This window comes from Ammospiza nelsoni, chromosome 2 (assembly GCF_027579445.1).
Source record: "Ammospiza nelsoni isolate bAmmNel1 chromosome 2, bAmmNel1.pri, whole genome shotgun sequence".
NCBI lineage: Eukaryota > Metazoa > Chordata > Aves > Passeriformes > Passerellidae > Ammospiza > Ammospiza nelsoni.
Window position 1 is genome coordinate 4,575,819 of NC_080634.1, and position 27,055 is coordinate 4,602,873.

General features: G+C 36.4%; 1 protein-coding gene across 7 annotated transcripts in view; it reads right to left on the reverse strand.

The window, feature by feature from the left end:
- DCAF6 (DDB1 and CUL4 associated factor 6) overlaps nt 1–27,055 on the reverse strand; it is a 74,320-nt gene that overhangs the window by 31,712 nt on the left and 15,553 nt on the right. For 3 of the 7 annotated variants that reach the window (XM_059493884.1, XM_059493885.1, XM_059493883.1), the window contains exons 2-11: nt 26,554–26,615; nt 20,250–20,342; nt 17,490–17,675; nt 14,044–14,157; nt 12,858–12,993; nt 11,795–12,009; nt 9,920–10,013; nt 8,499–8,618; nt 8,037–8,282; nt 4,093–4,260 (exon numbers count right to left, since the gene is read on the reverse strand). In XM_059493884.1, coding sequence (XP_059349867.1) covers nt 4,093–4,260; nt 8,037–8,282; nt 8,499–8,618; nt 9,920–10,013; nt 11,795–12,009; nt 12,858–12,993; nt 14,044–14,157; nt 17,490–17,675; nt 20,250–20,342; nt 26,554–26,615 — 1,434 coding nt within the window. The remainder of the gene's footprint in view (nt 1–4,092; nt 4,261–8,036; nt 8,283–8,498; nt 8,619–9,919; nt 10,014–11,794; nt 12,010–12,857; nt 12,994–14,043; nt 14,158–17,489; nt 17,676–20,249; nt 20,343–26,553; nt 26,616–27,055) is intronic. The other 4 variants (XM_059493887.1, XM_059493889.1, XM_059493886.1 and 1 more) reach the window with 2 other exon arrangements.

Genomic DNA, 27,055 nt, shown 5'->3' on the forward strand with positions numbered 1-27,055 from the left:
AATCTTCCTTGTATGACCAGCTTCAAGGTGAGGTCTAAAGCAGTGAGAATTGTTTTAAAGTCCTAAACATGATACATGTAGAGGAATCTAAGAAATTAAATACTTGATTTAATTACTGTAAATAATTGCTTTGCACAGTGAATATGCTCTCACTTATATATTTTGCACTTCAAATATTATTTCTACATCTTCAAATAAAATTCCTACATTTGAGTGTTAGCAAAGAATGTAATGATCAAAACTGCTGTCATTCCCTTGTTCTCCTCCAAAAGCTTTAACACAGAAATTAAGGTCCAGTTTGCTCTGCTTTAGAGACTCAATGTATAGATCAACCAAAAGCTTAAAAAAAAAGTCAATTTGCAGCACAGGTTCTGCAATATGCCAGCATGCACATGTATATATCTGCATTCGACAGCAAATGCAGTATAAATCAAATTTTTTTTCCTCTAGAAAAAAAAGGCTAATATTGATTCATGGTTTTGTGGGTAAGATTAGGTACAATGACCACTGCAGGAAACCTTGATCTATAATATGTTTTTTCTTTTTCACTTCATGACCAGCTGGTTCACATTTCTGTTACTTTTCAAATTGGATTCCATCTCCCTGAAATTCTCAGAATGATAAGTGATGTAGTAATGGTGATGCATATGTGGCATAGCAGCAATAACAACAGGTTAAAAAGGTTTACTTTCTTTGTTGTTTGCATATAGCACATAAATGCAGTTGTTTAAATACTGCACAGGATGTAAATGTTATAAAATGCCACAAAAATGCAAGGAGAGGCTAGGTTTTTGAGGGAGAAATCATTCAATAAATAAAAATCCAACTAAACTGAAATATTTACTATAGTTTCCCTAATTAAATAAAGTAGCAACCAAAAAAATCTGAATCCATTCAATACCTAAAGCAAAGGCTTGAAGACAAAATAGATCTGATCCATGCAGCAAACACTGCTTCTAAAATTCAGCCAAATTCCAAATTTAGTATCCACCAAAACAAAATCTCTCTCATCTGAGACCTTTTGTCTCAGAGTCAAAACTCATCTCCCTTTCACATTCAAAACTATAAACTTTTGACCATATTTTTCTAAATAGGTTAACTGCTACAGATTGAGCTTACAAATCCTCATGTAACTGGGAGACAGAATAACTACCACACAGTCTAATTTTCTATTAAACCTGTAAAAGCTTTCAGCTCTTGACATTTTCTACTTGTAATTTCTTACATGGCTGGGATAGTTTTGTCTTCCTACTCAAGCTTCTGTGCCTGCAAAGATAAGGAGTAATAACAAAGCACAAATCAGAAGAAGTGGCCATGGTCTCACGCTGAATTCCCTCCAAAACTGCAATTGCAATTTATACAGGTTTTATCAGAGCAGGGATTGAGAACCTGCAGACACATTTTGTGGTGTAATTTTTTTGTTTGAAAATTTACATCTAGTATGTGCCTGAAAACAGAATATCTGCTTCATGACAGGGCAGCAAAGACAACCTTTCAGGAAAAAAATAGAGATTGTCTCTGTATAGGAATTTATTACTTTAAAAAGACTCCAAACAATTCAAAACTACTCATTTATTTCTCTCCTACCATATTTCTGAATAACCAGCTAAGCACAGGGTTAGAAAACAATTGTGTCTATGGAGAAGCTAGAGACCAAAAATGTGCAGCACTGGTTTTCCAAAGGAATAGATTGTGAATAAGCAACTTGCAAAAATATATCTTGGGAGGTCAGAAAAGGAAAACAAAACAAAGAAACTTTCAAAAAAAGAAAAGAGCAAGTACAGAGAATATCAGAGAATATCTCCATGTCCAGACTGCAGAAATCTTATGAAGTAAATAAGAAGTGCAAAGGAGATCCAGAGTCAAAAGAAATGAGCTTCATTTGTTCCCTCCCAGAGCAGAGGAAGGAGGAATGCAATGAAAGAAGCTGCAAAGCACAACAGGAATATATTATTTTTACACATACAAATAGAAAGGAAAAGACAATGTAATCTATTATCAAATTTCTCTAGAACTAATTGGCCAAACATATTAAATATTTTCAAATTTAAATTTCTCTTTTTATAACTTCCACTGCCAATACTGCTGAAGACAACAATTCCACCCACCAGACCAAACCTCAAGAAGATACATCCCAATGAGCTGGAGCTCAGGGAGAAAAATGGCTCCTCTTTTGTCTCCCCAGAAATAAATATTTCCACAGCACTGAGTAAATCTGTCTTTCAAAGCAATTATTTAGTAAGTAAAATGGTTAAATTTGCAAATTCATTGTCATGTAATGCATGATATGACAATGTAAAATGTAAATGTAAATTAATTTACATGCAGAAAGAGATAAATGTTTGAATATTAGTTTCCTCCAAGGCTGTGTCTGTGGCTCCTGGTGATCCCAAACAAAAGGACTGAATGTTTCCAATAGTTCTCCTAAAGTTCTAACCATGGGGGAACTAAAAAACTCCAAGAGGCAGTCTTGGGGAGGTCCAAATTATGTACAAGACCCCTCTGTCTCCCAGTCAAAGCATCAGCTAAGCCTCTCCATTTGTGGCACTATGGATCACACAGTGTGCTGTAGGAACCCCACAGGCAACAGGGAGTAAAAAAATGACATGGCATCCTTGAAGGAGCACTAAGGAAGAGATGGGAGAGATGTACCCAGTGAAACCCAGACCAGCACACCCTTCAGAGGTAGCAAAATAGCAAAATCCCCACAGATAAACCTCCAGACATGGCTGTAAACAAACTTTATTCCTTACTTCAATTCAGTGGGAAGCAATTCAGCAAAAAAAAAAATTTAAAATTAAGCCATTCCGAAAAGGAAATGGGAGATCAAGATTTATTGACTGTGCTACAATTTTTCTCTATCAATACTTAAATTTGAGTTAATAAATTCTGATATTCAGTTTGCTGGGAAAAAAAAAAAAAAGACAAAACCAAAATTGGTAGATTTTTGGGGTGTTTTTTTTTTTGTCCTGGCAGAAGCCTGCAGCCCCCTAAAACCCCACCACTACCACTGCTCTTCCTGTTCTCCTACAGGTAAACAGGCACCCATGGGTGCCATCCCTAAGATAGGCACACACCCTCCCAGGATGGACTGGTTTCCAAAACCCTCTAAAACCTCACTGCAGTATTTTCTAGTGTAAAAGTTATTCAAAATTCAGTAACTGCATGTTGTGACTGGAACATCAGCCACTGTTACATTAAATTGTTCTGTGGAGCTCCAGATTAAGGAACAGACTGAACCATGGCAAGATAGCTGTAAATGTGTGACACAATCTTTAAAAGCAATTTAGCCACATCTCAACTGTCACAGGCTTCATCCACAGAAGAGACACTGCTAGACATGACTTTGCAACACAAAATACACTGAATTCTCACACTGCATGCAGCTCACTCATTTTTACATGGTGCCACAACAAAGTTTGCTTCAAGTTTATGCTTTAGGGTTTGCCTCTTTATGCATATGCATGCTTCTGCCCTAACTTTCTCAAATACGTTATTGCAAACATATTTGAGGCTTTCTTGTGATCATTTTTAATTTCAGTAAGACAAGAGAGAAAGAGGATGGTGAAATGAAAAGTTGCTCTGTTCAAAAAATGAGAGCATATCTGGGGACTTTGGCTAGGTACAGGTATTTTCACTACACTTATTGTAAAACCACAGCACTGAGGAGTGCCAAAACTCTGTTTTACTGAATTGTTCCTCTGATTTAGAACACATGCTACCCCAAAGCCAAGTTGTAAATGTTAATGTTGGATACACGTAGCACCAAAATGCAATTTCAGTGTGCAATTCTCCTTCTACTCAGAACACAGCAATTTCTTGCTCAGCTGCTCTAACAGCCATTGCACAAGCCTGATACCATGCATCTAGAAAACCATTTCCACATAGTGTCACTCAACCCAAACATGTTAGATCAATAAACCTGTCCATCCAGGTTTCCCTGCCCATGTGATGATAAACACCACCACATGCAAGGCAAGACAAGCAGCGAATGCAGGAAATGCCTTGTTCTGGAGGAGAAGCATCTCAGCAAACAACAGCAGCACAAACTACAGCTACATCACTGCTGGAGAAACCTTGGCAAGTGACAACCTGCTGCCTGAGGGTCCTGAGGGGAGCCCTTAGGGGTGGGCTGCTCAGAAGAGGAGGGCTGTGGTGCAGAGCCCTCAGCCAGCTCTCGCTGTCTCTGCTGCTCTGCCTTCTTAAGCCTCAGTCGCTGCAGGCCCCTACGGATTATTGCTAACTCGGGTCCCATTAGCTCTGACACACAGCGAGGGAGACACACGGGGGAGAGAGAAGCAGTGAGCAATCAATATGTGGAATATAGAGGAGAGGTGAGGGACTGACTAAAGAGACAAGCAACAGGTACTAAGTGTCATTACAGTGAAAAAAAAAAATTACTAGCAGCCAGAAATCATCAAATAGAAATAATGAAATTGGTTTTCTCTTCCTAAAGGCATCCATCACAGGACTTAAATATCCAGGATTTGTGCCATACAATACAGCCCCCTCCCCATCTCCAGCAATGAAACCATTAAACAAAGAATTAGTTAAGGAAAATAGATACAGCCTGGTTACATCAAAACAAAGCACACAACAGATGTATTCATTTTGATGTCCCTAACACACGGAATAAATGAAAATATTTGGTGTCAAACTATGCAACTGTGGTCTACAGACAGTGTTCCAAAACGAATGTAATAGCTTCCTGATGGTTCAAAAAAAAAACAGGTACATTTTCATCAAATCAAACCAGTGCAAAAAGTAAACTGGAACTATGGAAAGAGGTGGCAAAACAACAGCTAAGCCAAAAAATAGACTTCTCTATGAATTCATTTTTAATGTCAGACATTGCCTGCGGTAGAGGATTTGCAGTCTGAAATCACTGTTAAGTGGTCCTACAGACAAAGTAATTTATAGGATCAGAAGCAATCCTTAGTAGCATCCTCTTAATAGATTATTCTTTTAGTCCCATCTTTAGAGGCTTCACTGTTTTCATAATTTTGTCTTTATTCATTTGCCAGTTAAACTATTTTGGCATGTTAAGTTCATTGCCTGATGACCAGTACTTTTGCAAACTGCTATAAAATGAGGTGACCAAGCAATTTTTTATTCTTTCCATGTTCTTTGCAGATTTCCTCCACTTACACAAGTGCTGTGCGCCAAGTGCTCCTCTTTAAATAACACAGATTGTGTCTTTAATAGCAGTGCCTGAATCACACAATGTTAAAATAGTAGAGAGCATTACACTGGCATGGGGCCTTTCAGCCAGGCAAAAGCTTAACAAATGTTCTGTAACCCTTATCCATACAGTGAAACAAATTTTCTTTTATAAAGAGAAACAAACCCAAAACCAGAATTTAGTAATTGGAAAGTCAGTGACAAGCACCAGTTAATACTGAATGGTCATGAGGTTTAATGTACTTAGTCTAATATCATTTCTGGGAAAAACATACTCTCAGTTTATGGTTGATAAGGTGTAAGAAAAATAAAGATATAGTTCCTAAAAGGAATATGGCATCAGGAAGATTTGCTCTGAATTATTTTCATGTCCCAGAACCATTTATGGAAAGAAAAACTCCAAATAGCGTAGGGAATACTTTTATGGGAATTTCAGTGATGCCTAAAATTGCAGTTTTCAGTACTTGCTGCTGATTCAGTTCCACTGAGTTGAGAGACAGCCACAATTTAACATGTAACAAGAACTACAATACTAAATTATAAAAGCTGCTATCCTGGATATGCTCAGTGACAACACCTTTCAATATATTCCAGAATATCTAAGCAAATGTTTATTTTGCCAGCAAATGGAGTGAAGAAATAGAAATAAATAAAAAAACTCAGTTATTGTCACATTTCCATTCAAAATTTAAAAGCAGTTACCTTACATCAGAACACATATTAGGGTTAAGCTTTGTACTAATTAGCCAACTGGCCCCCTGCATCGCCTCCCCATGTGTATCTGGAATTTTATTTATGACAAAAACTGTATTATATTTTACTGTTTGTTGTACCTAGTGTTTATTAGTGGTTTAAAACATCAGCATCTTAAAACTAATATACAAAAATTAAGTTTCCACTGAATGGCATAAGCAGGGCAAAAAAATAAATTTGTAGTATTTTTCCTTCGTGACAAGCATGACAATCTCCAGCAATTGTTCTCATTAGATACATATATTAAAAATTATTCAAATGTTCTGGCAGTAAAGAGCTACTGAGATTTTGCACTGATTTTGTTGTTTAATTGTAACTTAAATGTTCCAACTTCTAGAATACATATTCTGCTAAAGAAATCTATCCCACCAAGACCCAGCACCAAATCATTTCTGTACTAACTCTATTTTGAACAGGCACTTCATCTCTTAATATTTTAAAAAGTAATTCAGATATAGAAGCTCAAACGCTCATCACATCACAAATATTCTGGAACACCAAACCAACAATAAATTGGAACTGTATACTTATGCAAAGGTACTGGGATTTCAAACACAGGATTGCCATGAGTGCCTGTGTTGAGTGTAGAAATGATTTCTGGAAAGCTGTTTACAGGCCTGGGTTAGGAATTCATGCTCTGATTCTAATGAAGTAATTTCCTGAAAACAAGTTCTTAATTTGCTGATTCTTTGCTACAATAGTCAAACTTGTATCTGCCATGACTTTACACAAAATAGGGGCTGAAAACCTTTTTTCCTTTCTTCCACCTTCCAAAATGCCTCCCCAGTCACCCACTTCTTACAACACACCTCTGTCTGGCCTTCCTACTCAGCCCCACTGTATTGAAACTATTCCTATTAGCACTTGCCCTCTCCTGTCAGCCCAAAAAAGCAGCAGGTTTTATTCAGCTTTAAATGCAGGTGAACAAGGTCAGGGGATCCTGTCCTTGATGCAGAAGGCAGATTTATAAACCACAGACTGTCAGTAAATAAAATTTCACATCTGAGCACAGCCACAGGATACCAGGGTGCATAAACATTGCAAAATGGACATTCCCAATGCAGCCTGCTCATTCACAGACCCAGTGCTACCCCTCTGCCCAGGAGCCTCCCCTCATCCTGAACTCACCATGTTACCCAAAAACGTGTTTTACAGTCATTCTAGTATCCCTTTTGCATTGCTTCTGAAACAGGATGCTTATAAGGTGTGCAAACACCTTGCACTACTACATTTATGCCTGCATGAGTCCTGTAGACAATTTTAAGCTGCCAATCTGACACCCTGCTTAGATTTAGACAAAGAATCTAACAAATATTATATAGCAAATTAAAAAATATCTATTGTCTGTCAACCAAACATCACTACCCCTTTCAAAACTAAATATATTCTGAAATCTAAAGTAACACTGAAAAAGAAGAAATACTCTTAGAAAAGAGCTAGACTAAGAAATAACTTCAGCTTCATGCTAGCAGAATAAACTTTTGCATAGAAATTCAAGCACATTCAGAGAAAAATATTTTTCTGGTCAGCACAGATTTCTTAAAATGCAGGCTAGAAAATGCCTCACAATTCTAGAAATCCTCTCTGGTGCATTAAAGTTTTGAAACTCACAAAGTTTCAATGACATAGCTTGAAGCAATTGTGTTTAATATGGTAGATTCTGACTCTGAAATGTTGAGGATGGAGGTTCCTCCTGAAGGAGACATCCCCTACCTCCCCTGATTTTAACATGCACAGGTTCTGCTATTCATTGCAGAAGATTTGGTGCTGCTACAGCCAAATCCCAGTGGAAGAGGGCAAGATGTCACTCTACTCCATGAAGAAAACAACAGTAAGTTTAGAAAAATAAGCAAAAAGTTTTTATTTCTACCTCAAAATACTGGTGATTCCCTTGCAAATTTCCTTTTCAGACAAAGCTATAGAGTTGATGGTTTTACTCTTTCTTTAAACCACCGCTGTAACCACTAGGTAACTATAAAACACTTAAGTCTCATTAAGGATGTGCAAGGAAGAAAACAGATGGAGATCTATTACCCAAAATATCCTAAAAGAGAATTGTTTCTTATTTTTCACAAACAATGACAAGATGGATTTCTTCTCACCAGACTGATGCAGCACAGGCTGTGTTGAGGCCCCAAAAGAAGGCCTTTGTTCATTATCAGGAGAGGACAGTAATGAAGTTGAAGGGGGACTTTCTGTTGAAGATGATGTTGAAGGAGCTTGAGCTGACATGGTAGAAGAGGAGGATGATGGAAGCTGTTCAGAACCATCTACTTCCATTGCAGTTTCTGATTGTCTACTAGGTGCCATGTTATTAGTAGAAGGAGCATCAGTCCGATTAGTCCCACCTTTGATTAAAAACAGAACAAAAAAGCAAGAAAAAGAGCTCAAAAGTAAACTTACTCTGTCTCTAAAGATCCCTGTGCACTATCATTCCTGTAGCAAATAAATGTGCTCAGTTTTTCAGTGCACTAAAATTTTACTTACACCTAGGAAAGGCTGATATTCCAAGCCTGCACAGCCACTATAAACACAATTTCTGTAGTTGAAAAGAAGGAAATCACCTCTGGACCGCGATCTTCCCCGTCCTCGATTGCTCTGTGCAACTTCACTGGCTTCTTCAAACCACCTTGACAGCATGTCTGACATCCTCTGCATCAGAGACACATTGGGACTCTGCTCCCCTGTACAACAAGTGGTGCTGAAGTTTTATCTGCAAGTTTACCAAAAAGTGCCTCTCCCCCCACATTTCTTCCAGGAATGGAGACCACCCCTCACCCCCTTCTCCCACAGGAAACAATTCCCTTCAGCCTGTTCCCAATGCCCCTGTGTAACCTCATTTTCACAGTACAGGTCTCTGACCCTCTGCTGGGATCCCTCATTCCCCTCCTGTACAGCTCTGACCTTAAAAAATGGAATTGCAACAGCCAAAGAAAACATACTAAAGGTGGTTACAGATGCCATAAGGAATATTATCAACATATTAAAAAATGTGTTTCAGAAGCCCATAGGCAACAGAACCACATGCAGATTGTAAAGGAGCAGATGGGATCACATCCCCCAATGTTTCTAATCCACTAATTCCAAATAATGGAGGAGCAAAAGACAGACTAAGAGGACAGGCTTATGTTCTCTCCCTAAACAGCATCTCCTACTGCCTGTGTCAGGTACAGAATCCCAGACACTTCTACTCTAGTTTGGGGATGCAGGAAAATGAGAACAACACAGATAATCTGGAAAGGGAAACTGTAGGCAGAAAAGGGAAGAAGATTAAAGGGAACTAGAGTCAAATACTTGGAACACCACAGCTTGTCAGATTTAAACAGGAACACATTATAGATGAAAATTAAGATGAGTGACAAAAAAGGCTCTGCCCTGCTTTGGTATTCCAATTTTTGATATCCAAGCATTCTTTGAAAATGCTTTATTTACTAAATTCTCAAGCAATTGAGTAATATATTATAAACATGAAAATTTAAGCATAAAAATTTGCTGTGTTACTAAATGACATTATAAAAATGAAAAGTATAACATAAAAATCCTATTGCTTTGAATTCCAGTCCCCTAATGCAACCATTAAAGAGCATTTAATTTATAATTGTGATTGCATATGAGGTGTGACTGGGAAAAAAAGAAATAAGCCCTAGTGTTAGTCCCTGAGCAATGACAATGAAAACAAAAACTCTCCTTTACTTACAGCACCCTAAATGAAACAATATCATTTTCCTGGTAAGAACATTTTCAATATTTTCAATTTTAAAAATCATTGTACAATAGCAGCTCTGTGCTAAATTCTAAGAATTCCATCTTAAAGCTTGGCTGATTGTTAACTCAAGGACAATCTGAAGCACGTATTTTGGGAATACGTCAGAAAAACTGGAAAATAAAACCCAAATCAAAGCAAGAAAAAACCCCAAATGAAACAAAAAACTAGCAAAACACAGGAGCAAAGACAACAACCCCCTTCAAATGCAAATGCATTTACCATCTCTCTCCCTCTCACTCTCAGGCCTTGCTCTTGGCCCAGTATCTGACCAATCCCCTCTGAGCCGCAGACGTTTAACGGGAGGCTGACGTAACTGGGGGAGAGAAAAAAGGAGAGAAAAGCATCACACAGCTATTTATGTTCTACAGTACAGGATTCTGAGCCTAAAGATAAATCTCTATTTTTTTAAGTCACCTAAATTCAAATCTGTCACCAAAACACAGAACGTCAGCCTTATGTTCAGGCTATCCATGAATAAGCACAACACTTATCAACAAAATGCACGAGTTTTAGCTTTAACAGTCTGAATAAATGACTCTCAGAACTAATGCAGCTTTTATTTTAAACTAGCTTCATAATGTTGAATCTTTCTTTAGTGACCAGTAATAATTAAGGTTTTCTTAAATTCAGCCTGAATTCTGCAGAAATATTCATCTCTTCACATTAAAAATTATATAAGAGTTTCAGCTTAAGAAAATGTGGATCTGTAATTAAGTAAAAGGAAAAATATCAGACATTAAAATAAGAGAACATTTCATGCAAATAAACTCTGGTTTATTTTCAATCTAATTTCTTTTAGCTTTTATAATGCCTTTTTTACATCAAGAAGTATCAAACAATCACTAAATGGGTGGTGTTATTTTCAGCAGCTTCAAGAGAAACAGGGAGTGCTTTGCTCATTTAGAAAGGCAGGTCAGAGTTTGAAGTCAAGTGTATTGGCTGGATATTTCTGGCCTTAACAAAAATAAAGAAACCAAACCAAACCAAATCAACCAGCCAACCCAGAAACTGCTGACAATTTTAAACTAAATCCCCTGTGGTGTAAGCACATAAAGTTTTAATTTTCATAACTCCACTAGCAGATTTCAGAAGTCTTTACATTTCTTCTACTGTATATAACTTTAAGCCAGGCTGAAATAAAAATACTCAAGCAATAACATTTTTAGGGACAACAAGGACAAAGAATAAGCATTTAAAAGCAAAATTCCTGACTATTCCTGACTAAGAAAACACATAATGTAAAATGTGTTTGAAAACATTTAAAAATGGTTCCAAACAGATTCTAAGAAAAAGGAGGAAGGAAATGTCAACATCACGCTTCTCACAGCAAAAAGGAAACAGGAATCATCATCATTATCATCACACTGATCCTGCAGTTGAGGACAGCAGGATGCTGACAACTCATTGAGAACTCCCTTGTGGGCTCAGACTAAAGACGAGGAACTCAGGATACAGAGTTTGTGAAAGGCTGAACAAAACACCAGTGAAAAAAGCAGGGGATGGTTAGGAGAGTGCAGGGAGAGACAGAAACAACTTCACTGTAGTTAAAGGCATTTTTTTAATATTAATCAGAAAATTTAGATTGGAAGGGTCAGTATCATTGTAACTGAGCTTATAATTGACAAGCGCTTGAGTTTTGAAAATCTTAATACTGCTCAGTAACCGTGGCTTGCCTCCTTATTCTAAACAACCTGTACTCCCTCATATCTGCCAGGAAATGATAGCTTTTACCAAGGAGTATTAATATTTAATTTCAAGGAATATGCTTCTCACGGCATGAAAAGTAAGAGAACACAGAGTGACCTGCCAGCCTTGCTGGCCTTTTGCCCCAAGGTTCAGGCAGATGCCTTCTCATCTCTGAGAGAGAGGGAAACCAGATGAGAAGGAAAACCAGAGTGACAAAATACGGTAAATAAATACATAAATAAATATGTATTAAAAATACACAATTTTTGTGACAATCTACTTGTCACACCTCAGTCTATGACCAGCAACTTTATTATCAGATTAAAGGGGAACACAACTGATGGTATTTCTTGTGTGCTGCAAGCTATAAAACATAAAAGATGAAAGGAGGTCATCTTAACCACTTGCCTCTTCCCTTCTCTCTTCTGCAGAAGGGACTTTAAGTTCTCGTGCTGTGTCATCCTTGGGATCAAACAAGTAAATGTAATCTGAGGAGTAGCTCACAAGGATTTCTTGGCCATCTTCACTGTAACACAGGGATGTTACCCTGCAGGATTTGTTGTTGAGATGAGGAGGGACAAAACGTGCGACCATTCCAACAGTGCCCCTGCCAGCATAATTCCCTTTATTAAAAAAATAAAAGAGGGGAAAGAGACGAGGAAGAAAAGAATTACACATCTACTATTGCAAATTTTCAACAGCTTCAATAAACCTCTTATTTGGGATCCAACAAAAGAGAATCAGGGAAAAGCTATGTATCCTGTAGTTTCTGCAATAATTTTGATCTGGAGAATGACATATCAGATTTTACAATCTTTATTATTTTTGTTTAAAAATTCTACATACATTCCAAAAAATAAAAAATGAAAACACATTCGCTTATATAAATGTCTCACATACCCACTACATGATGTTGTATGGAAGCTATCTGTCAAATGTGGCACAAATGGAATTTTTAGAATGAAAAACCACAAAACAACTATGCAAATCTATATCTACACACAAATTAGAAAGAAATTTAGTGCCTTTGCACTACAAAGGCAAGCACAGTGCAGGATATTATGGATTTCATGAGATCTCCCATAAGAAGCATCAAGCTCCACCATGGTAGAGTACAAGACAAGAACTTAATTAAATTTCAGGTGGACCACTGGAGGCTGCAATCCCTGGCTTTTTGGAATCCTGGAATCACATGTTTCAAGACAAAATAAGAGAAATCACAAAATGTCCTTTTCTGCACTCAGTACACAATGCATTCTGAGATGCATGAAGAGATTAGACTTACTTTGAAGATTTCTACATTAGCAAATATTAGAGTGAAGTGACTCTACTGTTACAAAGCACAGTTGCCAGAGCAGGAAGCTACACTTCTGCAGTGTTCCACTTGAGCCATTCACCACCTGTTTTGAAAATAACCTGAACTGGGCACTGCTAGTGGGTAGAAATGGTGTCTGCACCATGTGGCTCCTACCTGTTGCCCTTGTGCCAAGCATTCTCCTGTCATAGATCCTCACTGAGCTGTCAGAACAGCCCACAGCCAGGTAGTAGGGGATGGGTGGACAGATAGCAACAGAGGTGGCAGCACGACGACAGTTTATTAAAATATCCTGGAACACACAAAAACACAGCATTGAAACAATAGCTTGAACATTTGAAGTATAATTCTTTGTTTTGTTTTGTTTCACTACACAGGGCCCTCCCTTAGTCAAGGAGATTTTGATAAAATAGGTCTGGCCTGTGAAGACAGATCACAAATGTGTTATCAGAAAAGCCACTGCACAGAAGGAAAACTATCAGAGAAAGCAAGCTGCTACCAGAACAACTGAAAAAGAAACCTAATCAAAACAAAAACACAGGAACATTGAAAAATAGATAAGGTAAACAGACTTATAAACTACCTTGCATCTTGGATTTCCTTATGGAAACACACTAACTGTGGAGGTGGAAGAGCACTAAATATGCAGAAACAGTTTAAATCAATTAAAGGATTAGAGCAGGTTCCATCTACAGGCAGATAACTAACTGGATAAAAGGGAAAAAAATGAAGGAAACCCCTAGAACTGGTAAATGTGCAATGTGCACAAGGCTGAGCAAAATTAATCAAGACTAGCAATACATACTTAGATAATTTTGTTCCAATTCAATATTAAAATTGTTTCTAAAATTCAAAACCAGTGGTCACTGGTAATACCAGTAATCTAATAAAATTCATTACTAAATCTTTTATTACAGAGGGACAAAGGGTGCTCAAGAATACAAGGCTGCAGGCGATTCTCAAGGCTCATATTTTGCCTCCAGTTTTAGTGTAAACCAGACTAAAAGATTCAATTTCAACAATTTTTTTCTACCATATCTGAAGCCTCACACCAAACATTTTTATATTTGTTTTAATTAAAAAAATGCCAAAAGAGATAATAAATTTTAAAAAGAAAAATGAAAAAAGCCTCTGAAAATTTTATTGTTCCTTGAGAAACATACTGTCATCTCCACCAATGACCCTGAAATCTATTACTTCAAAAGCTTTACCAGAATTCATATCATGTGTTTGTATGATGCACAGCTCTACATTCAGGTAATCTTTATTAAAAGATTTTTATTGCTATTTTATTTTACTTATTATTATTATTGAAATCTTTATTAAAAGGTTTCATTCTTACATCTTTACAATCTTCCTTTGTGCAACTTGTTTTGATGCGAGTATCAAACCATCTCACAGTGCCATCCTCACCACAAGAGAGGAAAGTGTAGGGATCATTTGGTACTGTCATAATCTGCTCAAAAGAAAAAAAAAGATTATTAATGCCTCCAGAAATAATACTAAATTAAAAATAAAAGGATCAATATTTGCAGCAGCAGTAAGGCTCAAGGACTCAAGCTTTCCAGTGAAGTAACGAGAAAAACTGAAAAACTGATGATGTTTCTTCATTTTCAAGAAAAGGTTTGAACTGTTCAAGTCAAAGGAAACTTTTAAATGTCACATAAGATTAAATATCCATAGGTTAAGGCTTACAGTTGTTTCCATTATCTTTGAACACACAACATACATTTACTGCAATCACTTTTCAGATAACTTATCAGTTTGCTGCAACAATCAACAAAAGCTCTGTTTATTCTCCGTCAGGTAACAGAAGACAATTACAAACAAAGTCCTCAGAAGTCTGAATGCCCTGAAAATACTAAATGGCTTTTATTCCCATTGGGTTATTCCTTTACATCCTAGGTAGTTCCCTGCAGCAAGTCTGCATTAAAGGCTGCTACCAAGCTACCTCCTCACTGCAATATTTTAATTTTTTTTTTTTTTTTTTGAGAGAGCACTGTACTGAACCGTTTTCCTAAGCTCAGCCCTTCTCCAGCTAGGGACAACTCAGACGGAGTCTCACATGAATGGCTTCACTCAAAGCCTCCTCAAGACAAAATTAAAAGGCAAGTGATCATAATGTTAAATATGACCTGAATTCCACAGGTCAGGGAATGCACAGGAAATGTCAGTTTACTCACACTCTGTCTCTTAGAACAGAAAACAGAGAATGTTGTGGCACTATTTTTATTTTCCTACACTCCTGCTACTATCAGTAGAAGTTCATAATGCAACAACAATGGTTAATAGTGTAATACATTCATGGAGCATAGAGCATGAGTGATTCTTTAACATTTTAAATGAGATGATTTATCACGCTCACCTCCCAAAATTCTTAATAAAAGTAACTTATGGATATCTGCAAATCTCTCTACCTGAAAAGGGGTTACAAAGGTAACTGCTGAAGGCTTCAGCCTCTCTCCTAAGGCTCAGCACAGTAACTGAGACAATGCTTGCTGTGCCAAATAAGAAGTGTAACTTGCAGAACAAAGGCAAGGTTTGAATACCAACAGAACTGCTGAGCTATGACCACAATTCTTCAATGTAACAGTGTAACATATTGAAGACTGGTTTTCACTACATATTTCATTCAAATTAACTTCATTTGCATAGCTATAAAAGTTAGCAATCCACTAAATTCTTCAAGCATTTAGCAGAGCTTTCAGTGAAAACATTTTGCTCCAATAATGTTGCTGAACGTGAAAAGCTCTTATTTTTAGTAGCTGTGTTTTATTTTTGTTCACACTGATGCAATTTCACCCTATCCATGTAATATAACTTGCACATGGCAACTTTTATGTCCAGTGATCACAAACATCCTAAGTTCTTTATAAGCACTAAACCAGAGAAATGGAGAAGTGCAAGCCCCAATAATTGAGTCAATATTACTATATTTAAGTTCAACAAGTACATTATAAATATTAAATTGTTTTTTTACTAACTAAAAACTTGTTTGCTACTTAACTTTAAAAGTGTATAGCTGTATGATCACTTCACTGTACTTAAAACAAGAAAGTAAGAGGTGTTCATAAAAGTACATTCCCTTTCTGAAATGTAATTCACATGAAGGGCAATAAAGAAAAGATTTGGCTGAGAAAAAACAAACTTGTCAAGGTCTTGTACAAACAATAATTTCTTCAGAAGCATGTCTCAAGAGCCTCTCCCACTCTTAATCTATTCTCACTCAGAACTGAAAACAATTGTACAAGTATCTCACAGTTTACAACAATCTACACCAATTTCCACACTCCTCTGTTTCATGTTTTTGTAATGTCTTGAACTGCCACAAACTCCAAGGGCTGCATAAATACAAACCACATTCAAATTTAGAATTGGTACCTCAGGGGCAGCTTTTAGCTTTTTGTTATTTAGAGAACCCAGTGAGTCAAAGTTCTATATTTAACATGGTGATGTGGTTACATACAGCTGGGCAGTACCATCACAATATTTAGAAATTATCTCTCCACTCCAGGAACCTCCCAGCCTCAGTGCAAAACAGGATAAGAAAAACAACCTCATAAAGGGACAGAGTTGTTAAAACAGCCAGTGTCATATAGAGGTTTTGATATTCCTTCCATTAACAGTGTTTAAAAGCAGCAAAACCCACCAAAACTGTATCACACTCCTGTCATTCAAAACAATAATAATGCCCTCTTGTTAACATATTTGGGATGATTTTTATTCAGCAATAAAGACCATTTTGGATGGTGCAATACAGCAAGGAAATGTAATTGGTGTAATTACTACCATAAGGACACTTTTACTACAGGAACAAAAATTAACTCTGGCAGTACTTCAGCCACTTTCTTTTTTCACACACCTTAATTCTTTTTATGAGAAGTTTTAAAGATTTTATTCATTTAATATGCAAAGAAAGTGATCTAAAAGTTTGCTATGAAATCTGAGCTGGATAAATAAAAAACCAATGCATTTGGGATTTTTCCCCCGTGAGTGTACTGCAGTAGTGTTAAAAAAGCCCCAACAAATAGTGAAAGTAACAGGAATATTTATAACCTAGCAAAAAATTTACAATTTTTTCTGTTTTAAGCATAATAAGTTTTGCAAGCAGCATCTTTTGCTGTTATTTAAAAGAGGCAGATAGAACACCAAATCTTTCTATTTTCCTAACTTAAGTAATACTTTGCTTCCTCACTGGCCTAATTTATATGAACAAAACTTCCAAGGGAGGACTGAAAAGACTGTGGCTAAATTTACACCTAAAGAGTTAACTAGAATACACAATAGAAAAATTATCTACAATTCTTAACACATTTTTCAGATTAAGTTATTTACACATGCTGAGTTAAGCATTTCTTAGAAGAATCTAAATTGTGAAAAAGGCATGAAACTGCTGAAAAGTTCAGGGAAGAGGGGAGGGGCAGGGGGGAAGAATAAAAATAAAAATGCAAAACAGTCACTTCCCCCACCCCCCAGCCTACCTCAGGAAGAAATTCAGAGCTCAATTTTAATCTGTTCTGCTCAGCTCAGTGAAGGTGAATTCATATGTGCAAAGTAATGTTAATAGCACCACTTTTTGCAAATTTCTCAATTTAATTTAGCACATTTCTCTCTTCAAGTCTACTTTTTAAATGGGATAAAAAAACAATTCAAAAAAGACAGAAGAAAATTTGTAACTCTCGCTGTATTGCAACAAAGTTCTCAGCAGTCTGGTTGAAATCTTGGGCAACAATACAATAAAATACATATTTTACTGATCTTAAACTTATGATTTATTTCAGGAGGTACCTCGTAGGTAGTCCCATAGTGGCAGGTGTACTGGCATTGCCTGTTGGTCTCTGCATCCTGTTCAACATTCGTGTAGAAAATTACTCCGTCCCCGGAACAAGAAACAATCTGTTTGTCATTGGTGCATGGCAGGAACTTTGCACTGAAAATATTGGCTCTGTGTCCTGAGCGAATCGTTGTGAGAACCTGAAGAACAAAAGCAAAAAGGAGGCTGCAGCAGGTCAGTGTTTTCCAAGCAAATAAAGCATGGAAAAAACTCAGACTGTGAAATACCAGTTATGCACAGGCTGCCAGGGACCTACAATTCAGTACAACACAACACACAAGCTGCCTTTACACCAAATTTCTTCTAAGAACAAAGTGGTTCTACAAGAGAGATTTGCTCAGGCACTTGCACGAAGCAGTCTGCAAAATGCAAGGGCTGGAATGCAGCTGCCACCTTTGGTTTTGCAATGCTGGTTCCAGAGCACATCGGGTTTCTCAAAGTGAAACATTAGTCAGGGTGATGGTGCAGCCACTCAGCACATCTGTGAGGAGACACTTAGAAGATCTGGGACATTGTAAGCCAAGAAGAATAAGGTACTGCAATCCAAGCCAACTTTATAGACTTTAAAATTTGATGTTACTCTTCAACTCACTCTAAAAAAGGAGAACTGATGTTTATAAGCAAGAATGTTTTGAAACTAGCCAAAAATAAATAAACATTTAAGAACTTGATTATACAGGGAAATAAATCAGGACTTGACTTAGACTCATTCATTAACATTAAAGCAGAGAAACATACAATTTACTTCACCATCACAGCTGATTTTAAACACTTTTTAGTGACTCTTTATCCTTCCTCACATATTTAGTTTACCAAAACTGAAAAAACCTCCACATGCTTTCCTGTGAACAAGTAAACATTATATTCTTATTTCTCCCATCTGCAGCACTTGAAGCAAACTGCATTTTCACCACTCCCATTAGGAAAGAAATACTCACCAAGTTGTTTACAGTATGAAAATTACTTCCAAATTTCCACTCAATTAACTTAATCAAAGGAAGTGTTTTGCAAATGAAGTTTTTCCGTCAGTAGCAGCTCATGACTAACAGTTCAGAAGTGCTATTTCACACCTTTTAAATAATTCCCACTAAAAAAGTTTAACAGTTTATCTGCATATTCTGAAAGGAACAAAATATTGATGGCTGAAGTCTATTTTTGCTACTCTACCTAGATAATAACAGAAAATATGGTAATAAGGATATTTGCCAATATGACAGAATTACAACACAATTATGATACCAATTTGCTGCCTTTTCCTGTATAGATTCTCTTATTCAAGCCAGAAAAAATTAAGCTAACATAACTGTAACACTCATTAAAAATCACATCTCTAGTACATTTCAGGAATAACACTGATTATTGAGTCTTCTTGCTGGTACCTGCTGTTTTATAATTACATTTGCATGTACTGGAGAAAAAAGTAATTCAAAAATCATCTTTTCTGCTGTTACAAAAAATAAATAACTCAGCTAACTGAGTGAAAAATAAAAAAAGAAAATAAAACATCTCCCATATTCCTCATTATGTTTAAGTAGAGAAGTAGTACACAACAGGGGGAGAAACTGTCCCATGAAAGCATAAAGCTTTAAATTGCAGCACCTTTTAAAATATTAAAATATTTTAATGTAAAAACTATATAATGAGCAACTATCCCTAGTAGGATATTAAAATAAACTCTGCACAATAGATAACATTGAACATCCTTTATCTGCATGAAAAATTCTAACTCTGCAAGTCACTCCACCAACACTCACTTTGGAATATATCCATCATCCTCTTCACAGCTGTCTTTGATATCACTTTTCCAGCAGAACTCCCAGTCCAAGAGAAACCCTACCTAGTGATACTGAGCTGAACTTTCAGGCTGACACCAAAACTGAAAGGAAGAGATGAAGTTTGGAAGCTCTGGCTTATTTGGGGAGGTGAGCAAAAGGACCTTACCTATAGGCCCAGGCAACACTCCAAACCACCACAACCCTTCAGGAAAGCAAACTATTATTTTCTACTCAAACTCTCTTCCACCATACCTTCTGTTTCTCCCACACATTTAATTTTTGAGCATATTCTCGGGGTTTAGTTGTCAGCCTCTGAGAGGACACAGCTCAGAGCATCTGTTCTACCAAACTACCAGCAGTTCCTTCAAGAGAAAGGTGTGGGACAGTGCCACTACCTGATGGATGCCAGCTGGCACTGCTGGGAGTCTTCCACCTTATTTCAGTACAAGTTATTCTCCATCCACTTGCAGGCACACACAAGGCAATGTAATTTTACATTGGAGTGATCTATTTTAATCAAGATTGACATTCCAACAACATTACACAGAAAGACATTACATACAGTACATTACACAGAGCAGAGAATACAGTATTTTAAAAGTGAGAGGAAAACAGTTTATCTGACTACAAGATTTCATGAGAATTACAGAATCCTATTGCTGGTCCTGACACTAATCTGTGGTGAGACCATGTTCCCTTTGTGCCCGGCCATGTACCGTAAAATGGGATAATACCAATGTCACAAAGGATTAGAACTCTCAAGTTTTAAAGCACTGTGAGGTTTTATTCCCATTTATATACACTAGGAAGTGCATGATATTATCTTTTTCACATAATTATATCTGAAAACTGATATATTTAAAAATATCTTTTAATACCTTGAAAAATAATAAATTGCATCCCATTTGAAAATTAACAAGCAGCCAGAAACAAACCTACCTTTCTGCTGTAGGGATTAGTAATGACCAGGTTGGTGTCATCTGAACCAGATAAGATATATTCTCCTGTATCATTCCAGCAAATTGTATTCACCTGCATGAATTTAAAAAAAATATTGTTTAGACTTATATTAATTCAATTTTCACCATATTAAAACATCAAACTCATCCAACACTACAGAAATAGGAGTTAACAAATTCAACTGAAATGATGTAATTTCTAAGCAGCTAGCATTAAAAAAAAAAAAAAAAAAAAAGTGTTTTTAAACAAATTGATAAGGGAATCACCTGCTTCACCTACGGCATCTCAATTACTCCCTCTGCTCCTCAAGAGTTCATCAGGTAAATTAAGCTTCCCACAGTAGCCACAATTTTACACACTCAGGTGCTTTAATGAACCAAATCTATTCCACAGAGAGTTCTCTGAATTTGAACTGGAGGGCATCACAGTGCTCTCATTACTGCATCTTCACCATATCCAAATTCTGACCATCCACTGCTTTGCACATTTTCAGTGACCACACCTTCTCAGGGAAAAGCACTGCAGAATCCATCCCAGATCCCTTTTGAAAAGTGTGAGTAGGCTGGGAAAGAAGAATCCTACAGTGAGGTACAGAATTGTACTGGGAGAGCTTTACAACACATTTCCTTATCAATTCTCCTTGTCACAGGACTGTGCTTAATAATGTGTCAGTGAAACAAAGCTGTGAAAGCACTCAAAATCCAGGAAGCTCAAGAGGTATCCTCCAAGCAGCAGCTCATGCACAAGCACCAAAGACTGCATGCAAGACCATTACTATTTCAAGTACGGCTCTAAAATACCTTTTAAGTGTCAAACTGCAGCCATCACCATTTTCTGCTGGCTAGATTCTGTTGGCAGAACAGCTGCCTTAGTGTGATGTACCAGACTGGATTACAGAATTGGTAAAAAAACCACTTCCTTCTTAATTATTTTCTTATGCTTTTTTTTTTTTTAAATTCAAATGTCTCACTCTGAGGCCCCCCCTCAATAAAAATAATTTTTGTTTAAAATAAATGCACCCATTCTAGTTGCTGTTTTAATGACAAGTTGAGTGGGGGTTAGTTGCAAAATCAGAGTTAGCAGTTTCAGGTGGATCACAGGGACAACAGCACCTTGATATTCTCAGGTGCAGGAACTTGAAGAGATCTTGGTGTTAAACATGCCTATGCCAGAGCTAGCTCAGTGCTCAGAAACAATCAGATATTGTCAGGATTTATTAGGAAATGCACAGAAGAGCAGGATATACATCCATGCATGGCAATCCCACATGTCCCACACTATGCAGTTTGGTTCACATCCCACTCCTGCATTCTCCATTTCTATTACTGCCCACTTGGAAAGAGAAATCATGACAAGGAATTACTGGGGTGCTCACAGATATCTAACACTTTTTATGGCAAGAAGCAAATATTTTGTACTACTCTAGGGAAGGGAAATGATAGAAGCTTATGAGAACATGAATGACATGGAAAAAGTAAAAAATAATTTTTTGTGGATCTTCACAGTACAAGAAATGGAAGGCCTTAAATAAACAATCCAATGAAACGTGGCTTTTTAATGAAACTGGAAATCATTGTTATAGAACACCCTAAACACCAGAAGTGGAAGGATATACATATTCATCAAAGAGAAATGAAAAATGATCAGAAACAAAGGTGCAGCTTCCACCTCTATCTACCCATTTAACATGATGTGTTCTCCAGAACATCCATCAAATACTGTCTGCTTGCCCTGTCTCAACTTCCTTCAAAAATATGTGCTGGCCACTTTCAGGGCCAGGTTATCAGGCTCCACTGAGCTTGGGGATGACCTTGCATGGCTACTCTTATGATTTTATAACTCTGGCTGTCAATCACCAAGAACCACAATTTCAACTAGCCCCCAGAACCATCTATCATTGAAATAACCTGTCCTGACAATGGCTGTACTCTAAAATGTTGTCAAACATTGCACAGCACTACAGCCAGGGCAAACACAACCCAGCAATGTTTATTTTCATCTGCATTTCCTCTCAGGCAGAAAAGTATTATTATCATTGCCCTAAAGAAACCAAAATGCTAATGTAAGAACACAGGAATAGAAACAAGAATGAAACACTGAAAAAACAAGGAAGCTACCGAAAATTTTTAAGTCATGATATGAGAAAGAAAAGTTAGCACAAACAATTAAACAAATTGAGGGGGTGGATGTGTATATTTATGTATAAACCCAAAATCTGAATGACAGCAAAGCAGAGAAACATTGAAGATGCAAAGGGGAGATGAGATTGTCTAAACTGCAGCATCACAAGTCTACACAAGACATCAATCATTCTCCTCCAAAATTCCAATTTCATTGCAATTATTGCCTCAGTTGAGCAATTTTAATATAGCCTGACCAGACCAAAGTTGGTTCAAAAAATAATCCTGAATGACATAACCAAATTACTTGAGGTCTGTAACTAAACAGGCTTTTTTATTCTGTACCCAATCACCTTCTCAGCACTGCTGGCAATAAATAACTCAAAAAGTAAGGAAGTTTTTCAGTGAAATCAGCTTGTTTGGAGTGTTTTTCAGAGACTTTCCAGTCAATATACACAGTGTTCAGTACAACCTACTCAGCAACATTGAACTCAAATAACTCAAATAAATTTGCATATGGATCACTAAAAAACCAGAATTTAAAAAAGTTCTCATTCCATGGTAGTAAACTACTGAAATATAATTTAAAATGAGAATGGGTTAGAAAATTGCTTTTTATTTTGAAAAAAATATTGTACTACCTGCACTGCCACTCAACACCCAACTAAAAGCATAATGTAACAGTTACTATTCTGAGTTTGGAAACCTTGGAAAAGGTATTGGACCCAGAAGAAAGGATACATCAAACACCAATGACAGACAATTACTAACAAGCTAAGAAAAGCCGAAGGGTGTGAAATTAGTTTCTTCTATTAAGTACTCCACATTATTAATTGTATCTAATTTTATTTGTCACTCATCTAGCCTTGCAAGGAGTCAGTGGGCACTTCTGATTCATTAGTCAATTAGTCAGATATAAATTTACTATCTCTCAAAGACAGTGCAGGAGGCAGTGCAGGCAATCCTTAAAAAACAAAAAAGCCAAGTCCTCACTTCCATGCAAAGTGACCTCAGAATCAAGTCTTTTGTGAACAGAAGAGAATACCAGAATAGAAGAAATTTAAATGAATTTAACAGAATACCAAAATAGAAGAAAAGAAATTTAAATGGCTGTAGATATCCAAAATATCAGGAATGTCCCCCAGGCAAAGAAGGGGTAAAAAAAGGCAGTGCTTTTCATCTGTGGAGTACAAGGTGAAAATTGTTTCTAAGAAAACACAAACTCCCTATACTGGGTTAAGTCTGGCTTTGAGGAGTACATCTGAAAAGGACTTGTTCCCAAGTGCCATCCTGAAGGAGATGAATGTCATGAAGAATGCTGGTTTGTTATTGATCTGAAAATGAGACTGTACATAGAAATGAGAAGTTACTGCTTCAGGTAATATTCTTTATTTCAAAATGTAGTGTTTACTCATGTCAAATGCTTCATCTACATCCTGCATTTCAGCCTTCCTCAGCTTTCACAGGACCAAACCAGGAAGAAAATAATCAGTATTTTTACTGCAATTCAATGTGTTTTAGAGTTTCTTTATCCTCTACTTTCCTCACACTTCATTGCTGCTGGTCCAGATTGCTTCTCTTTCAACATTTCTCCTTTGGATTTAATCACTTTATACACAACAGCTCACCTCTGTACATTTCCTCATCTTCTTAAGCTCCCTTTACAGCTACCACAGAAAATGGCAAGTTCTGGCATACAAATGATCTTACTGAATTTGACCATGTGAACCTTGTTCAAAGAGGCAATTCCTGCCCTGGAAGGAAGATAAGGCTACTGGCAGACATCAATAATTCTGCAGAACCAATTCAATTACTTCACACGGTGCTGCTAGAAACTGTGTCTTCAAACCAAGGGGAAAATGGGACTGTTTCAAAGAGAATTGTCCCTGAACTCTGAGGTGAGAATACTCAGATTTTAAACAGAAGATAATATTACTGTTACAAGAGTGTGGATGAGTGAAGTAATTCATGGAATATTTCCTTCTTCACAGATATCCTGCCTGGGTATGATTATACACACAGTTCTATCTCCCACAGGATCTCGCTTCTGTCTAACAGGTAGGAACCTGGACTTTACTTTTATCCTCAATTAGTAAAAAAATTTCTTGCCTTAAGTAAGTTGTCCACTGTATCAAATTACACAGCATGCTTTATACAGAAAATACAAGTCACAGCTTATTCAACAGAGCAATGAAAAAGTTCTTAAAAATACCAAGCAACCAAACAAAACCCAAAACCCCTGCCATCCAATCTTCATTAAAAAAACCCAACCACCCAAAAACCAAATCCAGAAACACCTTTTAATAGGACAACATGTCATTAATTGCCTACATTTGAAATGCTCTCTAAGTTAACAGTTATGGGAAAAATAAAAAAAAAAAAAAAGCCTAATTACCATTGATGGTAATAAGGAGCTTAATCAGTAGAAGCATTGTAATTTCATTGATTTCTATGCCACAGATATTTTAAAAACAAATAGTAAGAAATTATACTGAGTGGTTGTTAGCCTTAAAAGATAATTCCTTGCAAAAAAAAACACACAGTAAATGAGGTAGTAACTCCCAATATCCCATTCCTTAAAGCTGGAGAGTTCTGAGCAAATTTAACTTCTGAAGACATTTTTTCAAACTGTAGTATTTTAATACTGTATTTAAATACTGTAGTATTTTAAACACCTGCAGACAATGCTGTAAGTTTATAATTTAAGGATTTTCCACCTACTGAAACAATTAGGCCATATGTTAAAGCATACTTTCAAAGCTAACATAAGCACATCAAAGTTAGTTTTCAAATAAATATCCATCAGGTAGATTAAAGCAACATCAACAGCCAACACTAAATCTGCAATTTCTATTACATGACACAGAGGCAGATAATTGAATAGAGATCAGTTGCTTAACATTTAACAAGTAGTGAAGAAATATTTTCCTATATTCTATTTTAATAGGAAAAAAATACTTTTTTTACAAGGAAATAAAGAAAAAATAAATAAAATGCCCTAACCAACTTCAGGAAAAGAAACTTGAAAATTTTAATCTTAAGTATTTGAGGAGATGAAAAATTACTAAGAGAAGAAATTTGGAAGCAAAGTATCACTGTTACAATCTTGAATATGAAAATGAATAAATACACATAGAATCATAGAATTGTTTGGGTTGGAAGAGACTGTATATAATCATTCTTGTAGCATTTCTTGAAAAAAACTAGAAATGTATATATTTGTTTCATTACACCAACAGCATCTGAACCAGAACATTAAACTTATAATGTAGTCAGCACAGGAAAAGTAGCTCACATTTTATACAGAGCAATTCTAATCCTGGCCTTTCCCAGGCTCACAAAAACACAGGCACATCAAAATCATACATCTGATCTTGAGAAGGTTGGATGTTAACAACACTTGTTCCTTAAAATTACGACTGTGTTAGTTTAAAATTATGTTGCTCCTCAATTAATTAAAAGTCCAAGCAACTCAAGCTAAAAAAATCATTATGCTTTTACAGTTTTAGAAATACACATTAAAGTACAAAAGCTTGACTTACATTTTCTTTTTTATAGAATAATTTCATTTTTCAGATATCTTGTACAACAAAAACTATAAATTTCTGCTCTAATGCTCAAATGTAACATGGCAGCCTCTTTGTCCTGAACCTAGTTTAGGTAAAAGCTTTCTTTAAAAGGATTTGTTTTAAAATATCTGGACCCCTTTCAAAAATTAATATTAATATTCAAATAAGCCTTTCAGGAAGGCTTAATTTTGTTTCCATTCCCTATTGGTCAGCATATAGCACCTGATGATTTGCTTTTTGAAACTGGAAAATAAATCACTCAAAACACTAATAAATTTTTAATTCAATACAGTATAGCAAAAAAAAAAAAACAAACAACTTCATTTCAAGGTTTAAGATGGGTCCTAACTGAAAATGTAAGAATGTGTTTAAATGGCAGGAGAGATTAATTCAGTCAGCCACAGACACAAGATATTCAAGAAGAAACAAATAGCAAGAGAATTCAGATGTGGATCTCAACAAGCAGAGTGGTCCTGCTCAGCTTTAATGTACAAATAGAAGATATTTGCCTTTTTAAGGTGAGGGATTATTACCATGGCAACAAAATCACAGTTTAATAATTTTTAACAAACAAAAAAGCAACAAGTGACTTACACATCCATCATGCACATTCAAGGTTGCTTCAAGTTTTAATCTTTGGATGAATTCTCTTCTCCCTGTGAAGAAAAATGCCAATTACATAACTTCTAAAAACTGAAGTAGTTAAGAGCCTGCTAATGACCACTCACAGGTAAAAACCTAAATGGTAAAGAACCAGAATATAGATTTAAATCTTGAAACAATTCATATGGTTCTCATTTTACAAATCCTAAGACATGACATTTGCTGGTTCTTCCACCACCTTTATGAAGGGTGCAGAAATGGCAAAACTAACATTTCACAGATTCACAGGCTGATGCTCCCTCTAAAACTAATAGCAAGAAAACAGAAATTAATCCTGTGGTTATTTGGTTCACTTGGCTGAGAGGGAGCTATGATAACATAGTTCAAGCAGTACAACCCTTGCATTTGGGAAATTAACATTTAAGACCAGTAACATTCCATTTCATACCAAGTATGTGAAAAGAAGAGATGAAGGATAAAGGTGAAATCTATC